This window comes from Sphaerodactylus townsendi, linkage group LG06 (genome assembly GCF_021028975.2).
Source record: "Sphaerodactylus townsendi isolate TG3544 linkage group LG06, MPM_Stown_v2.3, whole genome shotgun sequence".
Lineage (NCBI taxonomy): Eukaryota > Metazoa > Chordata > Lepidosauria > Squamata > Sphaerodactylidae > Sphaerodactylus > Sphaerodactylus townsendi.
In genome coordinates, this window is record NC_059430.1 from 26,973,063 (window position 1) to 26,990,535 (window position 17,473).

Genomic DNA, 17,473 nt, shown 5'->3' on the forward strand with positions numbered 1-17,473 from the left:
TAAAGGCATCTCCTGCTTAGCTAAAACCTACAGAGTTTAGAAGTTTGAAGCATTTTTTCTGTGAAGTATCTTCTTGCAAAAGATACATGTATCTAAAGCCGCAGACTGATGGCCCCGTAGGGAGCAAGATAAGCCATATCCTGTACAAAGAGAACTAGCCATTAACTACCCAGTTATCTCTGAGAAACAAGACTGTTGTTCTGTCCTTGCTGTTCTAAGAAAAACCACCTGCACCTCTCATTTCCTGCCTCCCACCTTAGGTGGTCTAGCTTCATGGCTATCTCTGACATATAACCATCTCAGTATAACCTAAGCCAAAAGCTGGTTGTCAGCACGTATTACGGAAACGCCACCAAGACATAGGCAGGAAAAAGAAGGAGGTATAATGTTAATGGACCAATCATGAACACAATGCTTCTTGTTGACATCCTATTATATAATCAGATGTGATGCTTTGAAGTCTTTGTCTTGGACCCAGATAGATCTATCTGTAAGAGCTCTAGTAATAAACTTTCACTGACTTTTCCAACCACTTGCCTCGTTGCTGACTGCATCTCGTGTGGACTTGTGACTGATTCCCAAGGGGCAGGGTTATCACAAAGACCTCTCTTTTTATAGATACAAAGAATACATATGTCACTATTCAAACCTATCCCCAAGTTGCATGCATACATACCCTCTATGATCATATTTCTCCCAGATATGACTTCATTCCTTTACCTTAAAATCAAATTGGCTAGTCCAGGGGTAGGGAACCTGCGGCTTGAGAGCCAGATATGCGTTCTTTCTGCTCTTGTGCATCCATGTTGCTCCATGTGAGCCGAGCCAGCTGCTGGGCCCCATCCTTGCCCACCCTGCAGGCAGCAGGGCGGGTGCACCAACTGCTTGCAGCCGGCTGGGCCGCGCCACAGGCTTCCCCTCTTGCCTGCCCCGTTGTAGCGGGGCGGGTGGTTTTCCGGCGGCTGGTGAGGCCGAGCCGCTGGCCCCATCCTTGCCCGCCCTGCAGGCAGCAGGGCGGATGCATCCATGCGCTGCTCAGAATGAGCGGAGTAAAAGGTAACCCCCCCCCCCCCAATATATACAGTGTTATCTTTATTTTAAATGTCAAAAATTATTTGCGGCTCCAAGTGTTTCTTTTCCCATGGAAAATGGGTCCAAATGGCTCTTTGAGTGTTAAAGGTTCCCTACCCCTGGGCTAGTCTGACCCTCCTTACACAAAAGCTGCATGTCCCCTCCCGTCGGCAAAGGGGCAATAAACTGAACTCAGTATTTCTGGCTTCTATCAAGATAAACAGTTCCCAAAATTCCTGAGGGATGGTTATGCCCAGGGAGAGACATCTCCAGAGTAAAAAGATTTCACATACATTTCAGAGTTCATTAAAATATAGAAAAACACATTTTCCATTATCTCATCAGATTCATCTCTCCTCTAACCTTTGACCTCTTCATTTCTGTGTTTCTTCACGTAACCCATCTTATCTAGCTGGGTATGCCTTAAAGGCCTATAAGATATACTCTCTGTCACGTCTTTGGCCCTGAACCGTGATGTTCCACATTCCTTAGTGATAAGAGCTTTCTTGCAGAACATCTTTTACAGAACATTTTAAATGCTATTTTATATATAGTTTGCTGCTTTTAATCTGCTGCTTTGACCTCTTGCTTGTTTTTTAAATTTTAATTTAATTTTATAGTTTTACTGATTTCCCTATAATCTTGTTGGAACAGAATGTGTAAAGGAGCAGCTACCCTGTTTCCCCTAATATAAGACATCCCCGAAAAATAAGACATAGTAGAGGTTTTGCTGAAGTGCGAAATATAAGGCATCCCCCGAAAGTAAGACATAGCAAAGTTTTTGTTTGGAAGCATGCCCGACGAACAGAACACAGGAAAAATAAGACATCCCCTGAAAATAAGACATGGCACATCTTTGGGAGCAAAAATTAATATAAGACACTGTACATAAAATACACATAAAGGATATTGACAAAATAAAATTCACACACATAGGTTTGTTCATGACATTTTTTTCGTTGTTCATGGATGTGTTAATATATTTTTATCCTGCTATTTCTCCCAGCTCAGGATGTCTTATGTGGTTCTCACAACAACCCTGTGAAATAGGTTAACCTAAGTGACAGTAACTAGCCCAAGGTAATCCTGTAAGCTTCATGGTAAGCAAGGATTTGAACCCAACTCTGGTCAGACATTTCAATCCTTCTGCTGCACTGGTTTTTTTACAATCATAAAATAAATGCATTTTTCTGGGATTTTTTTCCTCTAAACCTGTCAGGGTTGTGCTTTCTGTACTTTGATATATGCAATCAATGCTGTCTGAAATGTATTTTATGCATTCTATCTTGACCTGAGGTTATATCTTCTGTTTTTCTTTGTAGACAACTAGGCCTCCCCTGCCATGCTGGTCTCATGAGAAAGAATTATAGTTGTTAACTTGTCTCAAGTGGGTAGCCAAGTGGCTCCTACGTGTTATCTGCGACTGACCTTGGTGTTGAGTAAAACTAAAAGTAATGGCGACCAGATGCCTAAGAAAATGGGAGGGGGGATTTGGTGAGGATAAATGTATAAGAAAGTCAACTGATGCAACGTTAAAGCTAATGCTAATACACAATCACAAAACGCGTTGCATCCACCGCTTTTTATGTGCTTAAAAGGTGCATAAACAATAAAGTGCATATATACAAATCAAACCAAGTGCAACAATGTTATACAGCAAGGCTCTACACACTCAACAGCTTCCGAGGCACAGTTCCCAGCTGCAACAAGTCTCAGCTGTAAAAGTATCTGCGTTCATACGCAGCACTACCAGTTCGTTATCTGCGTTGACGTGCTGTTCTTTAAACTTGACGAAACATCGTTATCTTGTAGCAGCTCATTCAACGGAGCGCCAGAGAATCAACCAGATCCGTCTGTGCAACGGAATGGAAAGCTTGATGGGGATGTGCATGGATGTGAAGGTTTCACCTAAAATGTATACCCCAAATTATGGCTGCTAAAATGAAAGTCTAATCTGATGAAGACTACTCGAAAACGGTTAGAATAAGCGCATTCCATTCATGTTGCACTTGGTTTGATTTGTATATATGCACTTTATTGTTTATGCACCTTTTAAGCACATAAAAAGTGGTGGATGCAGCGCGTTTTGTGATTGAGGATAAATGTATGTCAAGAAGCCATGTTCTTTCTAACTGGCTTTCTAACTGTATACCTGGTCTGTTACCCGTAATGAAGACTTCTGAGCAGTATACCAGAGTTTGGTTACTGGTTAGATCTGGGGATCTAACAAAACCCTATGAATGTGTGCATCTACTGTGTTATGAAGGGGCATTTCTTTCATTTAAAATCATAAAGATTGCATCTTTTACTTTTGGTCTAACAGACATGTATAAGCAGGTGAAAATGTCTGTAGTTTACATTCTATCTTTTATTATACTATATCCCCCATAATCACTTCAGGATGAATACATTTTTGTTAACTGATTAGCTTTGTGACATATGACTGCTTTATTCCAGAAAAATATGTTAACCTGCTTAGTGATCACTACATATTATTTATTAGTAAAGACCGAAGATAAAGAACAGAAAAGATGTGGGTGTAGTTTCTCTTAAGGATCAATTTGTGTAATTAGACAGTACAGTCTAATACAGACAATTTTCTCACCTGGTAATTCTGTGCATGCGTAAACCCTTCCTTTGGTGTTTTAGTGCAGCAGATGCAGCAAATGGCAGGTTGTTAGTTAATCCAAATTTTAGTATGTTGAATGTTCTTTGTCTTATCTAATTCAGGTTGAATATGAAGGGCTGAAGCACGAGATAAAACGATTTGAAGAGGAGACCGTGTTGCTTAATAGCCAGCTAGAAGATGCCATTCGGTTAAAGGAGATTGCTGATCATCAGTTAGAGGAAGCCTTGGAAACATTAAAGAATGAAAGGGAGCAAAAGAACAATCTAAGGAAGGAACTTTCCCAGTTTATCAATCTCAATGATAGTATGTATAATAACCACATTAATATCTCAGTAGATGGATTAAAGTTTGGAGAAGATGGAAATGAACCCAACAACGATGACAAAATGAATGGGCACATTCATGGACCCCACGTGAAACTGAACGGTGATTATCGGACTCCCACAGTTAGGAAAGGGGAATCTTTGCATCCAGTCTCTGATCTCTTCAGTGAACTCAATATCTCCGAAATGCAGAAACTGAAGCAGCAGCTTATGCAAGTAAGGGACTGATTCTGATTGTTATAAAAGGAAGTTCTGTACAGTATATGGAACTTGGAGTTTAATGATGTTACATAGCTCCAAGGGGGCGGGGGGGGGGCGCAATGCATCAGGTGCGCACCCCTGTGTGGGTGTTGTGGGGTGTGGTGGGGGCATTCTGGGGTGGGACGGGGGCGGAGGACGCACCAGTGCACCAGCCGCTTTCCCCCCTTGCTACGCCTCTGCACAAATTCTTATAGTGAAAGCCCAGTGGTAAATACTGTCCCGAAGGAAAATCAATTTTGGAGGAGGGATTTGGGTCTGGTGGTCATGCAGGGAATACCCACCTGCTTTCTTCCCAAAATCCCTTGCAACAAATCCTTCTTTCTCCCTCCCTCCTTCCTACCTTACCCCCACAGCTGGGTCTATTTTGAAGAAATGACTCCTAATTAATACATTCCACTGCCCAACCTTTGGAGAGATAAGAACCTATGATTCCCAAGATAGGTGCCTGGCTCAGCCTGACTGAGCCTTCTAATTTCAGGTTAATCCCTAGGTGGAATAAGGGTACAATTGCACCTCAGTCATCCACCAAACTTCCTTGGCACAAGTGGGAATTTGAAGATGCGTCTTCCAGATACTAGACAGACACTCTTAACTACTACACCATACTGACTTGCTGGAGAAGTCTCATAAACAGCTGCTTAAATATATTACACGTCATTAAGAAAACCTGTATTTTTTCTAATTTAAGAATAAGCTAAAATACATTAACCAGGCAACCAATTTTATTTATTTTATTTATTTATTAGTTTTATATACCGCCCTCCCCCTGAGGGCTCAATGGTTTGAAATGACTAGACTGCCCATTCTTTAATTCTGTACTCTACCACCCAGTTGTCCTGACTCTCAAGCAACTACCCTGGATATTAAACAACCATTTTACCCCTCCAGTCTCTCCACTTTCCTGTGAATGTGACCCTTCTGATAGCTACAGCCATTTCAAGTACTCTGTGTGCAATGTTTGTCACTCCATATATCTATACCATTGAAATAAAGCTTGCTTTTTGCACACAATTTGAATGATTGCATGAAATTACATAAGTCTAAACTTTCTCACTGTACAGATTACTGTTTATTGCTGGTGGTTTGTCAGTACCAAGACTCTCTAAGTAGCTTGAATATGACTAAAGTAATGCAAATGTTGAAGGGGAAAAAAATTAATGCCTCGGGCAAGAGACATCGCTCCTAATTATATCTCTGTCTAATTTTGCATAAATTAACATCCTTTATGTATTGGGTTTTTTAAAATAAAATCCAGCACCTAGCAAACCAATTCAGCTTGATTCTGTTTCCTTCCATGAAACAAGTTGTATTATTAACGCATTATATATTTCATTCATTTTAATTTTTTTACACAGCTGAACTAATGGCAATTTTTAAAGATCTTGCACTGAAGCATATCTAGGACAAGATTTTAGAAAATATTAAATAAATTGCTGATAATATTTTGTAGCAAAATCTTTGTGATTTTATAGTTTAAAATAGGGTTTTTGTTTTATTTCTTGATTCTTTAAATTTTGTAGCTCCTAGGCCCCTTCCGCACATGCAGAATAATTCACTTTCAATCCACTTTCACAATTGTTTGCAAGTGGATTTGGCCAATCCGCACAGTAAAATCCAGCTGAAAAGTGCATTGAAAGTGGATTGAAAGTGCATTATTCTGCATGTGCAGAAGGGGCCCTAGTGAAACATTAACTGATTTGAAATAATGTTAACTAGAAGTGTAGAACATTTTGAAAAATGTTGGAGACAGAATAGTTTCTGTGGTGCCAGAAAGGAGGAAAAATGGTTTTTTACGTTTGTAGCAAAATCTGGTGCCATCTATCATTCTCAATTTTTAAAGATGCTTCGATTTTAGAAACCCTGATAATGAAATGTATATCTCTTTCTTGGATTACTGCAGGTGGAACGTGAGAAAGCTATTCTCCTGGCTAATCTTCAGGAATCCCAAACCCAGCTGGAACACACAAAGGGGGCACTCACTGAACAGCATGAACGGGTCCACAGGCTCACTGAACACGTCAATGCTATGCGGGGTCTGCAGAACAATAAAGAGCTGAAGGAGATGGACTTTGAGAAAGGCCGAGACTCTGGAGAAGAAACACATGATTACGAAGTGGATATCAATGGTTTAGAAATTCTAGAGTGCAAATACAAAGTAGCTGTTACAGAGGTGATTGACCTGAAAGCTGAAATAAAGTCCTTAAAAGAGAAATACAACAAATACGTTGAAAACTACACTGAAGAAAAGGCAAAATATGAGGGCAGGATCCAGATATATGACGAACAGGTGACAAACCTGGAGAAGTCAACAAAGGAAAGCCACGAGAAAATGATGCTGATGGAAAAGGAGTTGCAGAGGATTACAGGGGTGGCAAACGAGAACCATAATACTCTCAACACAGCCCAGGATGAGCTGGTGACTTTTAGTGAGGAGCTGGCTCAGCTCTATCACCATGTATGTCTATGTAACAATGAAACTCCTAATAGGGTAATGCTGGATTATTACAGGCAAAGTAGAGTCACTAGGAGTGGAAGCCTGAAGGGACCTGATGATCCGAGAGGGCTGCTGTCTCCACGGCTGGCCAGGAGAGGAATGGCGTCCCCCATGGAAGCCAGGACACCGACTGAACATATATCGAAAGAGAGCTTAGAAGCCAACAAAGAGCAAAGTCCAACAAAGACACCCACCATTTCTCCCGTCATCACAGCCCCGCCTTCCTCCCCAGTTTCTGACACTAGTGACATTCGCAAAGAGCCAATGAATATTTACAACCTGAATGCCATTATAAGGGACCAAATCAAGCACTTGCAGAAGGCTGTGGACCGGTCGGTGCAGTTATCCCGGCAGCGTGCTGCAGCCCGTGAACTGGCACCCATGATTGATAAGGACAAGGAGGCCTTAATGGAAGAAATCCTGAAACTGAAATCCCTGTTGAGTACAAAACGAGAGCAGATAGCAACTCTCAGGGCAGTGCTGAAAGCTAACAAACAGGTAAACTGGCTATTAATTGCGTCTCTGCAGTTAAATCACTGACTGGTATGTTTTAATAAACCGCTTTAAAGGTTCTGTTATTCTGAAGCATGTTTATAGTACCAGAAATCTATGCTTCCTGTGAAAATGTTGTATGTTTTTCTTTTGTTTGATCCAGTTTAAAAATGGAAGCCTTGAGAACCCCATGAGTTACATTCCATGTGAATACAACATCACGTGGAGGTTCCCATAGTGTGACAAAGTGTGATTTACAAATCGCCAAGCCCTCTCCTCCCTTGATGGCTCCTGCCACCCATTCCATGGCCCCTTTTGAAGAAATATACAAAGAACCATACATGCTGTATCCTTTCTCATCCTCAAAATGACACAATGAGAACCATAGTATGTATGTACACATGTGCCATTAAGTTGCAAACCTTATAACAGCCCCAGCAAGGCTTTCCATTCAGGGAAAAAGTCCCCTGTGGAAGCTGAGATGTATCTATGGAGAATGATGCCCAGGACAAGCACGGAAATCATACTCCCTCTCGCAGACATCTGACACCTCTGTGCACCCTCTCAGCAATGCTTCCATCTGCAGGGCAGCCTGTACTAGATTAGGTGGGCCAGTGTTTTTTGGAAAAGAAATGTTTACTAGAAAGAAAGAAGGTTCATTTCCAAGCAATCTTGTGCTTCCTACAGAAGGATAACTTGCCTTCCCCACACATGCACGCACACTTCTACATGGCAGGCAGGAATTCAACAAGCACAACAAAGAGACTCAGCAAATGGGAGGCTTCATCTGTTGAGCATTTGCTGGAAAAGAGTGTAAGATTCTTCTGCTGTAGACAACCCACCCAAGAAACTCTGAGTTCATCAAGCCCAAGCTTATCAGGGCTCGGGAGCTGAACAGGGTTAGCCATGGGTATTATTTGGATGGGAGACCATCAAGAAAGACTGGGGTTGCCGTGCAGAGGAAAGCAATGGCAAACCACCTCTGCTCACCTCCTGCCTGGAACATCTCATGATTAATGTTGCCACATGCCAGTTGAGAGTCAACAAAACGTTTGTCTTCTGAGAAACAAACACAGCTTTCCATACTCTGCTTTTGGTTTAAACGGGAAGGTGACAAGCTAAACTTTAGCTATGAATGCATTGATTGATTCATTTGGGCCAATTTTGAATAGGTGGGACTGCAAATTAAGGACTCTCCTGGTTATTTTAAGGTATTTTGGTTTTGGGCACCATTGTAATAGGATAGGAAAATTTAATATTAAGAATGGCTTCTCCTTTTACCAAAAAATGCCACCACAGTCACTTTCTTACTGGTACTCCATACTTGCAGTAGCAGCTTACTTTCCCTCCTGTGCCATATCCGAGATGGACACCTGTGTGTTTTTATATCAGGAGTTTACAGTTCTTGCCATTGGGAGAGATATGAATACTACATGTTGGACATGACAGAAAAGTGTGGCAAAAGGAAGCCTCTTGCCACCCAGCCTGTAAACCATGTCCAAAATTGCTCAGTGTTTGGTCAATGGAGCACAAATGTTTTGGAGAACATCATGAAAGAAGGGGTCGCATCTCAATGAATACAGACTTGAAACTGCAGACTTGGAGTGTCGCTTATAATTAGAATGCTATTTATGGTTTGAAAACAGAATTGCCTGAAATGGAGGATGAAACTGACATCATGAAAATCAGAGTGTTGAAACACCAGAAAAAGGTTTGGGGGAGAAAGCTGTTGGAAGATGCGATCTGCCATTGCATACCTTGCACACCTTTTTTGGTGATCAAAGGGAACCTTCTCTTCCTTTTTCACCAGCACCCCATTTTGTTTGCAGCTCCTGGAACTACAGGAGGTGATGTAGACTGAGGAGGATGGGGTGATAGAGGCACAGACTTGCATGTTTCCTGCTTTAAGCAGTGAAACAAAATCCAGATCTCAACTGGAATCCCCCCCCCTCCCACTCATTTGCTGCTGTTACCAGATGGTCTCACACCACGCAACATTAATCTGCCGTCACTCTTTACACTTGTATTCAGATGAACTCCCAGCAAAATTTCTTGGCTGCCGATTTCCATTTTGTCTCAGCAATTATTATAACAGGGATTGTTCTCTCTAAGCAGTGCCTTATCCCTCTGACACTTGCAACTGTTCATTCTTGCCTCTTTCATTAGTTGCGTAGGCTTTTAAGCACTCCGTGATGGCACTAGCAGATCAAAAGTATTTATTCCTGGTCACCTTTGCCCAGGTTGGCACACAGCTGCTTCCTCCCCTTGATTGCTGCTGCCCCAAGAAAAAAGGGATCGGCAGAGGGGAGCAATTTCAGCCTATGAAGCAAAAAGCCCCAAAGGCAGGTGGCTCTTAGGGGCTGAGCTGCAACTTTTCTTCTCTGCCACGGATCGGCTTTCTCAGCGGTGGCCTCGATCCTCCCCACCCCAGGAGGTGCCTGAGGGAGGAGTGCCACTCACCTGGCACTAAGTTAAAGATAATTAAGGCAATCTTCAGGTAGTGGTGTGGGGGACATGGCGCACGTTCCCCCTCCCCTCCACTGAAAGCAAAGCCTGAAGATTGCTTTAACTATCTTTAACATAGTGCTAGATAAGATGGGGGTGGAGCTAGCACAGCAAGCCAAGTGGCTGGAAGGAGACTGTGGGAGAGGCTCTTCCTGCAGTGGTGGGATTCAATTAATTTAACAACTGGTTGTTTACAAGCACCATTTTAATAACTGGTTCTGCCAAAGTGGTGAGAACCTGCTGAATCCCACCACTGTCTTCCTGGCACTCACCTGGCACTAGGTTAAAGGCAATTAAAGTAGTTTTCAGGCCTTGGTTTCGGCGGTGGTGGGGGAGCAAAGCAGGGCACCAACTGGCCTCCAAGGTAAGAGCCCCAGCTTGCCCCATCCTTGTTACGTCCCTGCGTGGAAGCAGTCTAAATTGGGCTCCAACATGGTAGCCATTAACAAAGACTTCAGAACTTTAAACATGGAACTCTCAGTATTTGTCTATTTTGATTCTGTGTTCATGATTTTGAAACTACGCTCTGGACACCCATTGAAGTATTTCCACCACCATTCTTGGGGGTTCATGTCCAATCTGAAAAGTCTGATTCACATTTTTTTTTTAAAACTGAAAAGTCAGTCTTTTAGTACGAAGAACTGGACGTATGTCCCGGTCTACAGTTTTGTGATTCGGATGAAAAAAGTCAGTTTTCACATGCACTGTTGAAGGGGACATAAGAAGACCTCATAATGAATATAGAATGTATGGATGCTACCTAGTGGCTAGCTAAAGGAACTTCCATGTCTAAAAGAAACAGGACTGCAAAATTCTTTGCACCTTGTTTGTTGTTACCCTCTTGTGAAAATAACTGGTTCTGCGATGCAGATATTAAAACAATATCATTTCCTCTCATCTATTTTTTGTGCTTAATTCTCTTTGTTTAAAGTTCAATATCAACTTGCTTCAGGGTTGCCAGCTCTGGGTTGGAAAATGACTGGCGATTTGGGGGGTGGAACTTGAGGAGGGTACGTTTGGGGAGAGAAGAGGCTTCAGTGGGCCTTCATCTCCCATACAGTCCACCTCCCAAAATCGCCTCAGTGGGCCTTCAGCTCCCATACAGTCCACCTCCCAAAGCTGCCATTTTGTCCAGGTGGACTGATCTCTGTTGCCTAGAGATCCATTGTAATCCCAGGAAATCTCCAACTGCCACCTGGTGGTTGGCAACAGTAGCCTATATTATTCAACAAACATATTATTAATTATTTACACGGACTCTTAAGAATTCATGCTATTGTATAGCAAATACGCATGGCAAATTTATAGTTTTGCTGAATGTTCACAATTGCATGGTGTGTAATGAAATCATTATATAGATAGTGACTTTGATCGTGGATATTGTAGGTCACAGAATCTTAGGAGTACTAGTGTGTACAGAGCCATTGTTTATCCAAAGTACTAATCCTATCCATAAGCTCGTTAAGGTAAAGCAGTGGGATTTAAGTGGATTGAAACCTTTACTCTGCATTTATCCACTTAAAGTCAAATTTATCGTATTTGGCTCTGCTCTCACAGCTATACGCATGGAGGAGAAAACTAATTTTCCATTTAAACCGGTTTGTAACTTCAGCTGGGTAACTGCCTGCAGTAAAAACATAAGTATGTGTTTTCTCCCACTCCCATATGCTTCCTTGTATTAGATTTTTGGAGAGGCAGGATAGAAATATTCTAAACAAATGTATAACATTACGGCTATAATCTGCAACATTGCAATCTTTTTGTATTATTTTTTAAGTATCATTTATGTAGCAGCACAGTATATTTTAGAAGAAGAAGAAGAGTTTGGATTTGTATTCCCCCCTTTCTCTCCTGCAGGAGACTCAAAGGGGCTTATAATCTCCTTGCCCTTCCCCCCTCACAACAAACACCCTGTGAGGTAGGTGGGGCTGAGAGAGCTCCGAGAAGCTGTGACTAGCCCAAGGTCACCCAGCTGGCGTGTGTGGGGGAGTGTACAGGCTAATCTGAATTCCTCAGATAAGCCTCCACAGCTCAGGCGGCAGAGCTGGGAATCAAACCCGGTTCCTCCAGATTAGCTACATGAGCTCTTAACCTCCTACCCCACTGCTGCTCCTACGCCACTGCTGCTTTAGGACCAATTTATACAGTCATAAGAATCGGGTAATAAAGCTTTGTCTGAACTGTATCATTTTAGGTGAAGATCTGTGTGTTTGAATCCCTCCCGCCCCCCGGCCCAATAGAAAAAGCTCAGAAGGCTATTTCAGAACATGAGAAGAGTCCACTGGATCAGACCAGTGGTCCATCCTGCATACTGTTTCATGCAGCAGCCAACTAGTTGCCCTAGAGAGCCAAACGAATACGGCAAAAGACTGTGGCCATTCCATGCTACTGCCTTTCATCACCTGTATTGCCTCTGTAGATGGAGACCTTTCAGTTACCATGACTAGTAGCCATTGATGAATCTCTACTGCATGAATATGTCTGGCACCCTTTTAAAGCTATCTCTGTGCTTGTGGTCATCACTGCTTACACTGCCAGTGAATTCCAGTTTCATTATTTGTTAAGTAAAGAAGTATTTCCTTTTTTCTATCCTAAACCTATTTCCTAACAATTTAATTGGATGCCCCAAGTTCTAGTATTGTGGGAGAGGAGACAAAACTCCCTCCACACACTTTCTCCACCACATTCATCTTTTTCTGAAAAGGCCAGACCTGGTCTACCCACAGTTGAAAGTAATGGGAAGACTAGCCTCCATGGAGGCTAGGTATACCAGTTCTTCTTAAAAGCAGGTAGACCAGTTCTTTGGGAAGCTGGTTACCTGTGGTTGCAAGAATGGGTAGACCTGGCCACTGGAGATCTGGTCTTCCAAGATGGTGAATACCTGATTGGGGAAGGGGGTGCAATTTGAGTTCTTGCCCTGGGTGTCTTTTCTTTTCTTCTTGTAGATACACCCCTGATTTGAACAACAGTTAAACAAAATGATCAGGATCCAGTCTATCAGTAAATAGAGGGCTTGACATAGTGGCTCTTAGCATGAAGGGCTAGAGACTGGTGAGCGAGGAGTGACTAATGAGAGAAGGGAAAAGGAAAGGTTGGAATGGCATCTTTATTCACCTCCTTGACTTCTCCCTCTTGACAGTCGTTCATTGCCTGACGGTGTGATTTCTCTTCAGTTCCTCCAATGTACAATCTCCTCTGAGCATGGAGGGACAGTTCCCACTGCATGCCTTACTTCCTTCAATTCACTTCATGGTTGTTTTTTTTAAGTACCGGTAATGTACATTAATTCCCCATTAATGCATGATTATAGTAATGTATTATTTAAGCCATGTCTTCAGAATTAAAATGCTACAAATTTGGGGATGCTGAACTGCAAATAAGAAAAAATGTAGACTGCCCATTGTTAAGTTTTTTGCAAGAGGGAAACTGGCATCAGCACTGCGGTGACTCACTTCGCATTTTACTGAGAAAGGAGGGGTTTTTTTCTGTTCTTTTGCTGAGTTGCAAATTGTATTTTTGCTGCATCCTTTTTATTTTGGAACCATTTTGTTCACTTACATACTGAAGGCACAGATGGCTTTGAGAGTAAGGGAGAAACAAGTAATGTTTTTTTCTGAGGGAACTGATTTTCCAGTGCCTGATGCCCAAATATTTGATCATGCTTTGAAGGCTCCCTGATCAATTCTGCCTCTATGATACAATATTTTCTTTTCAAAGCCCCTTTCCCCACCCATACATCCACCTTTCAAGACCACCTTTCAACTATTTTTCTGTAGTTTTTTTCCTTTGTGGACTGTATATATTTGGTCATATTTCGCAACTTCTTAGAGCCATAAAATTAATATTTCTCTAATTTGCCACAATTTTTACATTTCAAAATGCCCTTTTACAGCAATGCTCAGGGGCTTGGTTCTTTGTAAATGTGTGCTTAGTAAATGATCATAGAGACCATAAGTCTCTGCTTTTCCAGGGTCAACAGAACTTCATTTATAATACCTTGCAAAATTGGCTCAGTTTCATGCTCAGGTATTATAATCTCAGCATGAACAGAATATTCTGTGTGGTGAAAAGACAAGATAAGACCTATTTAGTTCTCAAGGAAAGACATCCTGAGCTTTGGGTAGAGCTTCTTAACCCATCTCCTTCTCAGTACTAACCCTTAGCATGCATATAGTTCTTTCGTCTACTTGATACTGGTTGGTGTATTCACTGTATGTGCAATGTTGAACTGTAGAGCATATTGTGAAGAAAGTGTATTCTTTCCTTTAAATTTACTTAGAAATTATACATCCAGCAGGGCAAACATTTGGTTCTTCTTGCCATGGCTAAGTCATAAACAACACAATCTTTTGGCCCTCATTAAAGCTGTAAACTGTGTTTGTGTTTACATGAATGGAAATTGAATGTCACAAGGCGGTATCCTAGGACCTGACAGATAGGGCTTAATTAACTCTCCCTCTTCCTGGAATAGGGGGAAAGATGCCATAAAAAACCCTGACAAGAGACTTCGGAGACATTCCAAGATTCATTCTAAGATTTTCTATTTGCTTTTATATGCTTGGAACTGTCTAGAGCTGAGAGAAACCTTTGTGTATCTTTTTTATTTTCTAACTTTTTAATAAACCCTAAAAAAACCTCAGCTGTTTGAGTGTTACTGAATAGAGGACCCTGTTTCTTGGGTACGTTACAGGGAAGAGGGCGCCCAGTTCAGGGCAACCCCCCTTTTCCTTCACACATATCCAAATAACTATAAGTTTGGCAAGGAAAGCTTAGAACAGTTGAGAACATAATTCTATAGGATCAAAGTTGGGATCTGAAGGATTAAAGAAGAGTTGAAGGAAAGGCACTTATGATGCTGATTCTAAGCTTTTGCTGCAAACTGACAGGAAAAGTGATACCCAGATATTTTAAATAAATAAGAGAAAAACAGATAATAGGGAAGTAAAATATATTCTGTATGCTGTGTTGCATTTCTGTTAATTCAAGGCACATTTTGAGAAGAATTCTTCAAATAATCTCATCGTTTGAGCTGAACAGCTGAACAGCTTTAATCTATATCGGAAATGGCCTAGTGCAGTGGTGGCGAACCTTTGGCACTCCAGATGTTATGGACTACAATTCCCATCAGCCCCTGCCAGAATGGCCAAACTAATGCTTTGATTCTATACATGGTCATAGCTTCACAGAGTGGCACATGCTGTATAGCTACGAAAGCATCCCGTGCAAAGTTCGTGGAAATATAGCTTTTCAGCTGCTCTCCAATTATTGTAGCAAATTAATACCATGTATCAGGCAAATAGGGTTGTGTCATGGTAGCCAACGGTAGCCAAAAGGCAAAGTAAGTACACACCTGTCCTGCTCAGTTCCTTTTCTGGTACACGTTTATCCATGTTTCTTTCAGAGTTACAACTTTTCACATTACTGCTATGCTGTGGGGTTTTGCAACTATGATCCGTACTTCTGAGGACCAATAAATATTTTACAGAAATACATTAGTTGAACCCCAATGGCTGTTTTTTTTCCAATGAGAAGTAATTTTAGAATGGGGCAGTGAAGTAGCAATTTTCCCACACTATTTTCCTACCTCCTGCTAAGCTGTTTTATTCCTTGTGTGAGATTCCAGATATCTTCTCAAGGAAATTACATATCTGGAACCCCACAGGTGGTGAAAATTAGATGGGGGGCGGGGGTTTGCAATGGAAAACATCAGGTAGAGAAAGGACTGAAAACTGAAAAATCATCCTCTGAAGTTTTCCTTTTGATGAATATTTTTAAATGGTTAAATACATGCAGTAATAATTAATTATTAGTTCTGGCCTGAGATATCACAACAATCTGGATCAGTTTCCACTGCTAGCACAATATTACAAGTTACAACAGCAGCTGACTTGTGACACATCCTTCCCATTTATTGTTTCTCCCAGTAGCTCATAGCATTAGACAATGAGACATTTATAGACACCATCATAGCAGAGCTAAACCTACAAAGCAATCTTAAACAGAGTTACACCCTTCTAAATCCATTAGTCAATGGGATTTAAAAGGGTGTGACTCTTAGCATTGCTTTGCTGGCGTCTTAGACTATTATTGTTGTTTTTCTGTCTTTTCCTTACAAATAAATACTGCCTGTGCCTTGATTTCAGACAGCTGAAGTGGCCCTGGCTAATCTGAAGAATAAGTATGAGAACGAGAAGGCCATGGTGACAGAGACTATGACAAAATTGCGCAATGAGTTAAAAGCCTTGAAAGAAGATGCAGCAACCTTCTCATCCTTGAGAGCTATGTTTGCAACCAGGTAATTAAAGCTATCGTAGCTCACTATTTTGATTTCTCTTGGGTTGCTGTGATGCCTTGTAATGCTGGAAATCTGTGGGTTGGGCCAATCATATGATTGTTTCCATTGATACTGCCTCCTGACCTCCATGCATTGATCTGCACTTATGGAGGTGGTAGATTCTACCCCACCAGACCACTCTACTGAAAAGCTTTGAAGCTTTTCTTCAGCCTAAGGAACCTTTCTCCCTGTTGGGCACCTGTGCTGTTGGAGGAAAAGTCATGTAAATTGGGGGCAGTCTCCTTGGGGGATGGTTGAATTCCCTCTACTGTTTATAGGTTGTGTTCAGCTCCTCAGACCGGCATGTAGAGATCAGCTGATCGAGTCAGTGGTCACAATCTCGCTCTCTCATTTCATGTGTAGTTTCTAATAGGACCTGGTATTACCCGTACTTGAATTATTGTACGATGCCTTAAGAAAGTTAGCCATTAATAAGGTATTTGCACAGTTCTTGATAAGCAATATCATCAAAGCCCACTTAAGAGCAGAACACTTTGACTTTCTGAGTATTGGCTTGGAATTGTTATGAGAGTTCCTGTGAGCCAGCAGTCTCTGCTTTCAGTATAATTAAATATGTTTCTCTCCAGTAGATGACTAATACAATGACATAACGTCTTGGCTCCCTTAAAATGTGTTAGTTTAAAACTGGCCATGTCCACTTCTAATCCTAATCTGGAGAACCAGGTTTGATTCCCCCACTCCTCCACCTGAGTGACAGAAGCTTATCTGGTGAACCAGATGTGTTTCCGCACTCCTACATTTCTGCTGGGTGAGCTAGTCACAGTTCTTCGGAGCTCTCTCAGCCTCACCTACCTCACAAGGTGTCTGTTGTGGGGAGAGGAAGGGAAAGGAGCTTGTAGGCCAATTTGAGGCTCCTTACAAGAGAGAAAGGTGGTATATAAATCCAAAATCATCATCATCATCTTTAAGACAAACTGCAGAGACTACAAACGCTGATTGCTGTTAATGTGCATCCTATTATTGTAATGCACACACCCTTTCTTAGGAATTTAAGTCCTATATGCATCACAGTCTAAGAGAATGACTAAGTATATAACAGTGTTCCAGACCAGCTTCAAACTACATGAAAAGATATCAGTATATGACAATATTCCAGTCCCAAACCCTATCCATGGTAATGCGCGGTTTTCATTGCTTCATCAGTGGTACTGGATGTTTCTTTTCTCAGCTTGTTAGGTGTCATTTGAAAGGACCTACATCATAAATATGTAGCATAGCATGGTATCAGTTGTTATTACAACTTTGTTACATTATTTGCTACTCATACAACGATTACAAAAAATTACAAAAATTAAAAACTCATCACCAAAATAATGCTTTTAGTATAATTAAATATGTTTCTC

General features: G+C 41.5%; 1 protein-coding gene across 9 annotated transcripts in view; it reads left to right on the forward strand.

The window, feature by feature from the left end:
* BICD1 (BICD cargo adaptor 1) overlaps positions 1 to 17,473 on the forward strand; it is a 105,729-nt gene that overhangs the window by 61,385 nt on the left and 26,871 nt on the right. For 8 of the 9 annotated variants that reach the window (XM_048499378.1, XM_048499380.1, XM_048499382.1 and 5 more), the window contains exons 2-4: positions 3,802 to 4,239; positions 6,185 to 7,276; positions 15,919 to 16,070. In XM_048499378.1, the coding sequence (XP_048355335.1) occupies positions 3,802 to 4,239; positions 6,185 to 7,276; positions 15,919 to 16,070 (1,682 nt within the window). Of the gene's footprint in view, positions 1 to 2,929; positions 3,049 to 3,801; positions 4,240 to 6,184; positions 7,277 to 15,918; positions 16,071 to 17,473 lie in introns of those variants that run through there. The other variant, XM_048499385.1, reaches the window with a different exon arrangement.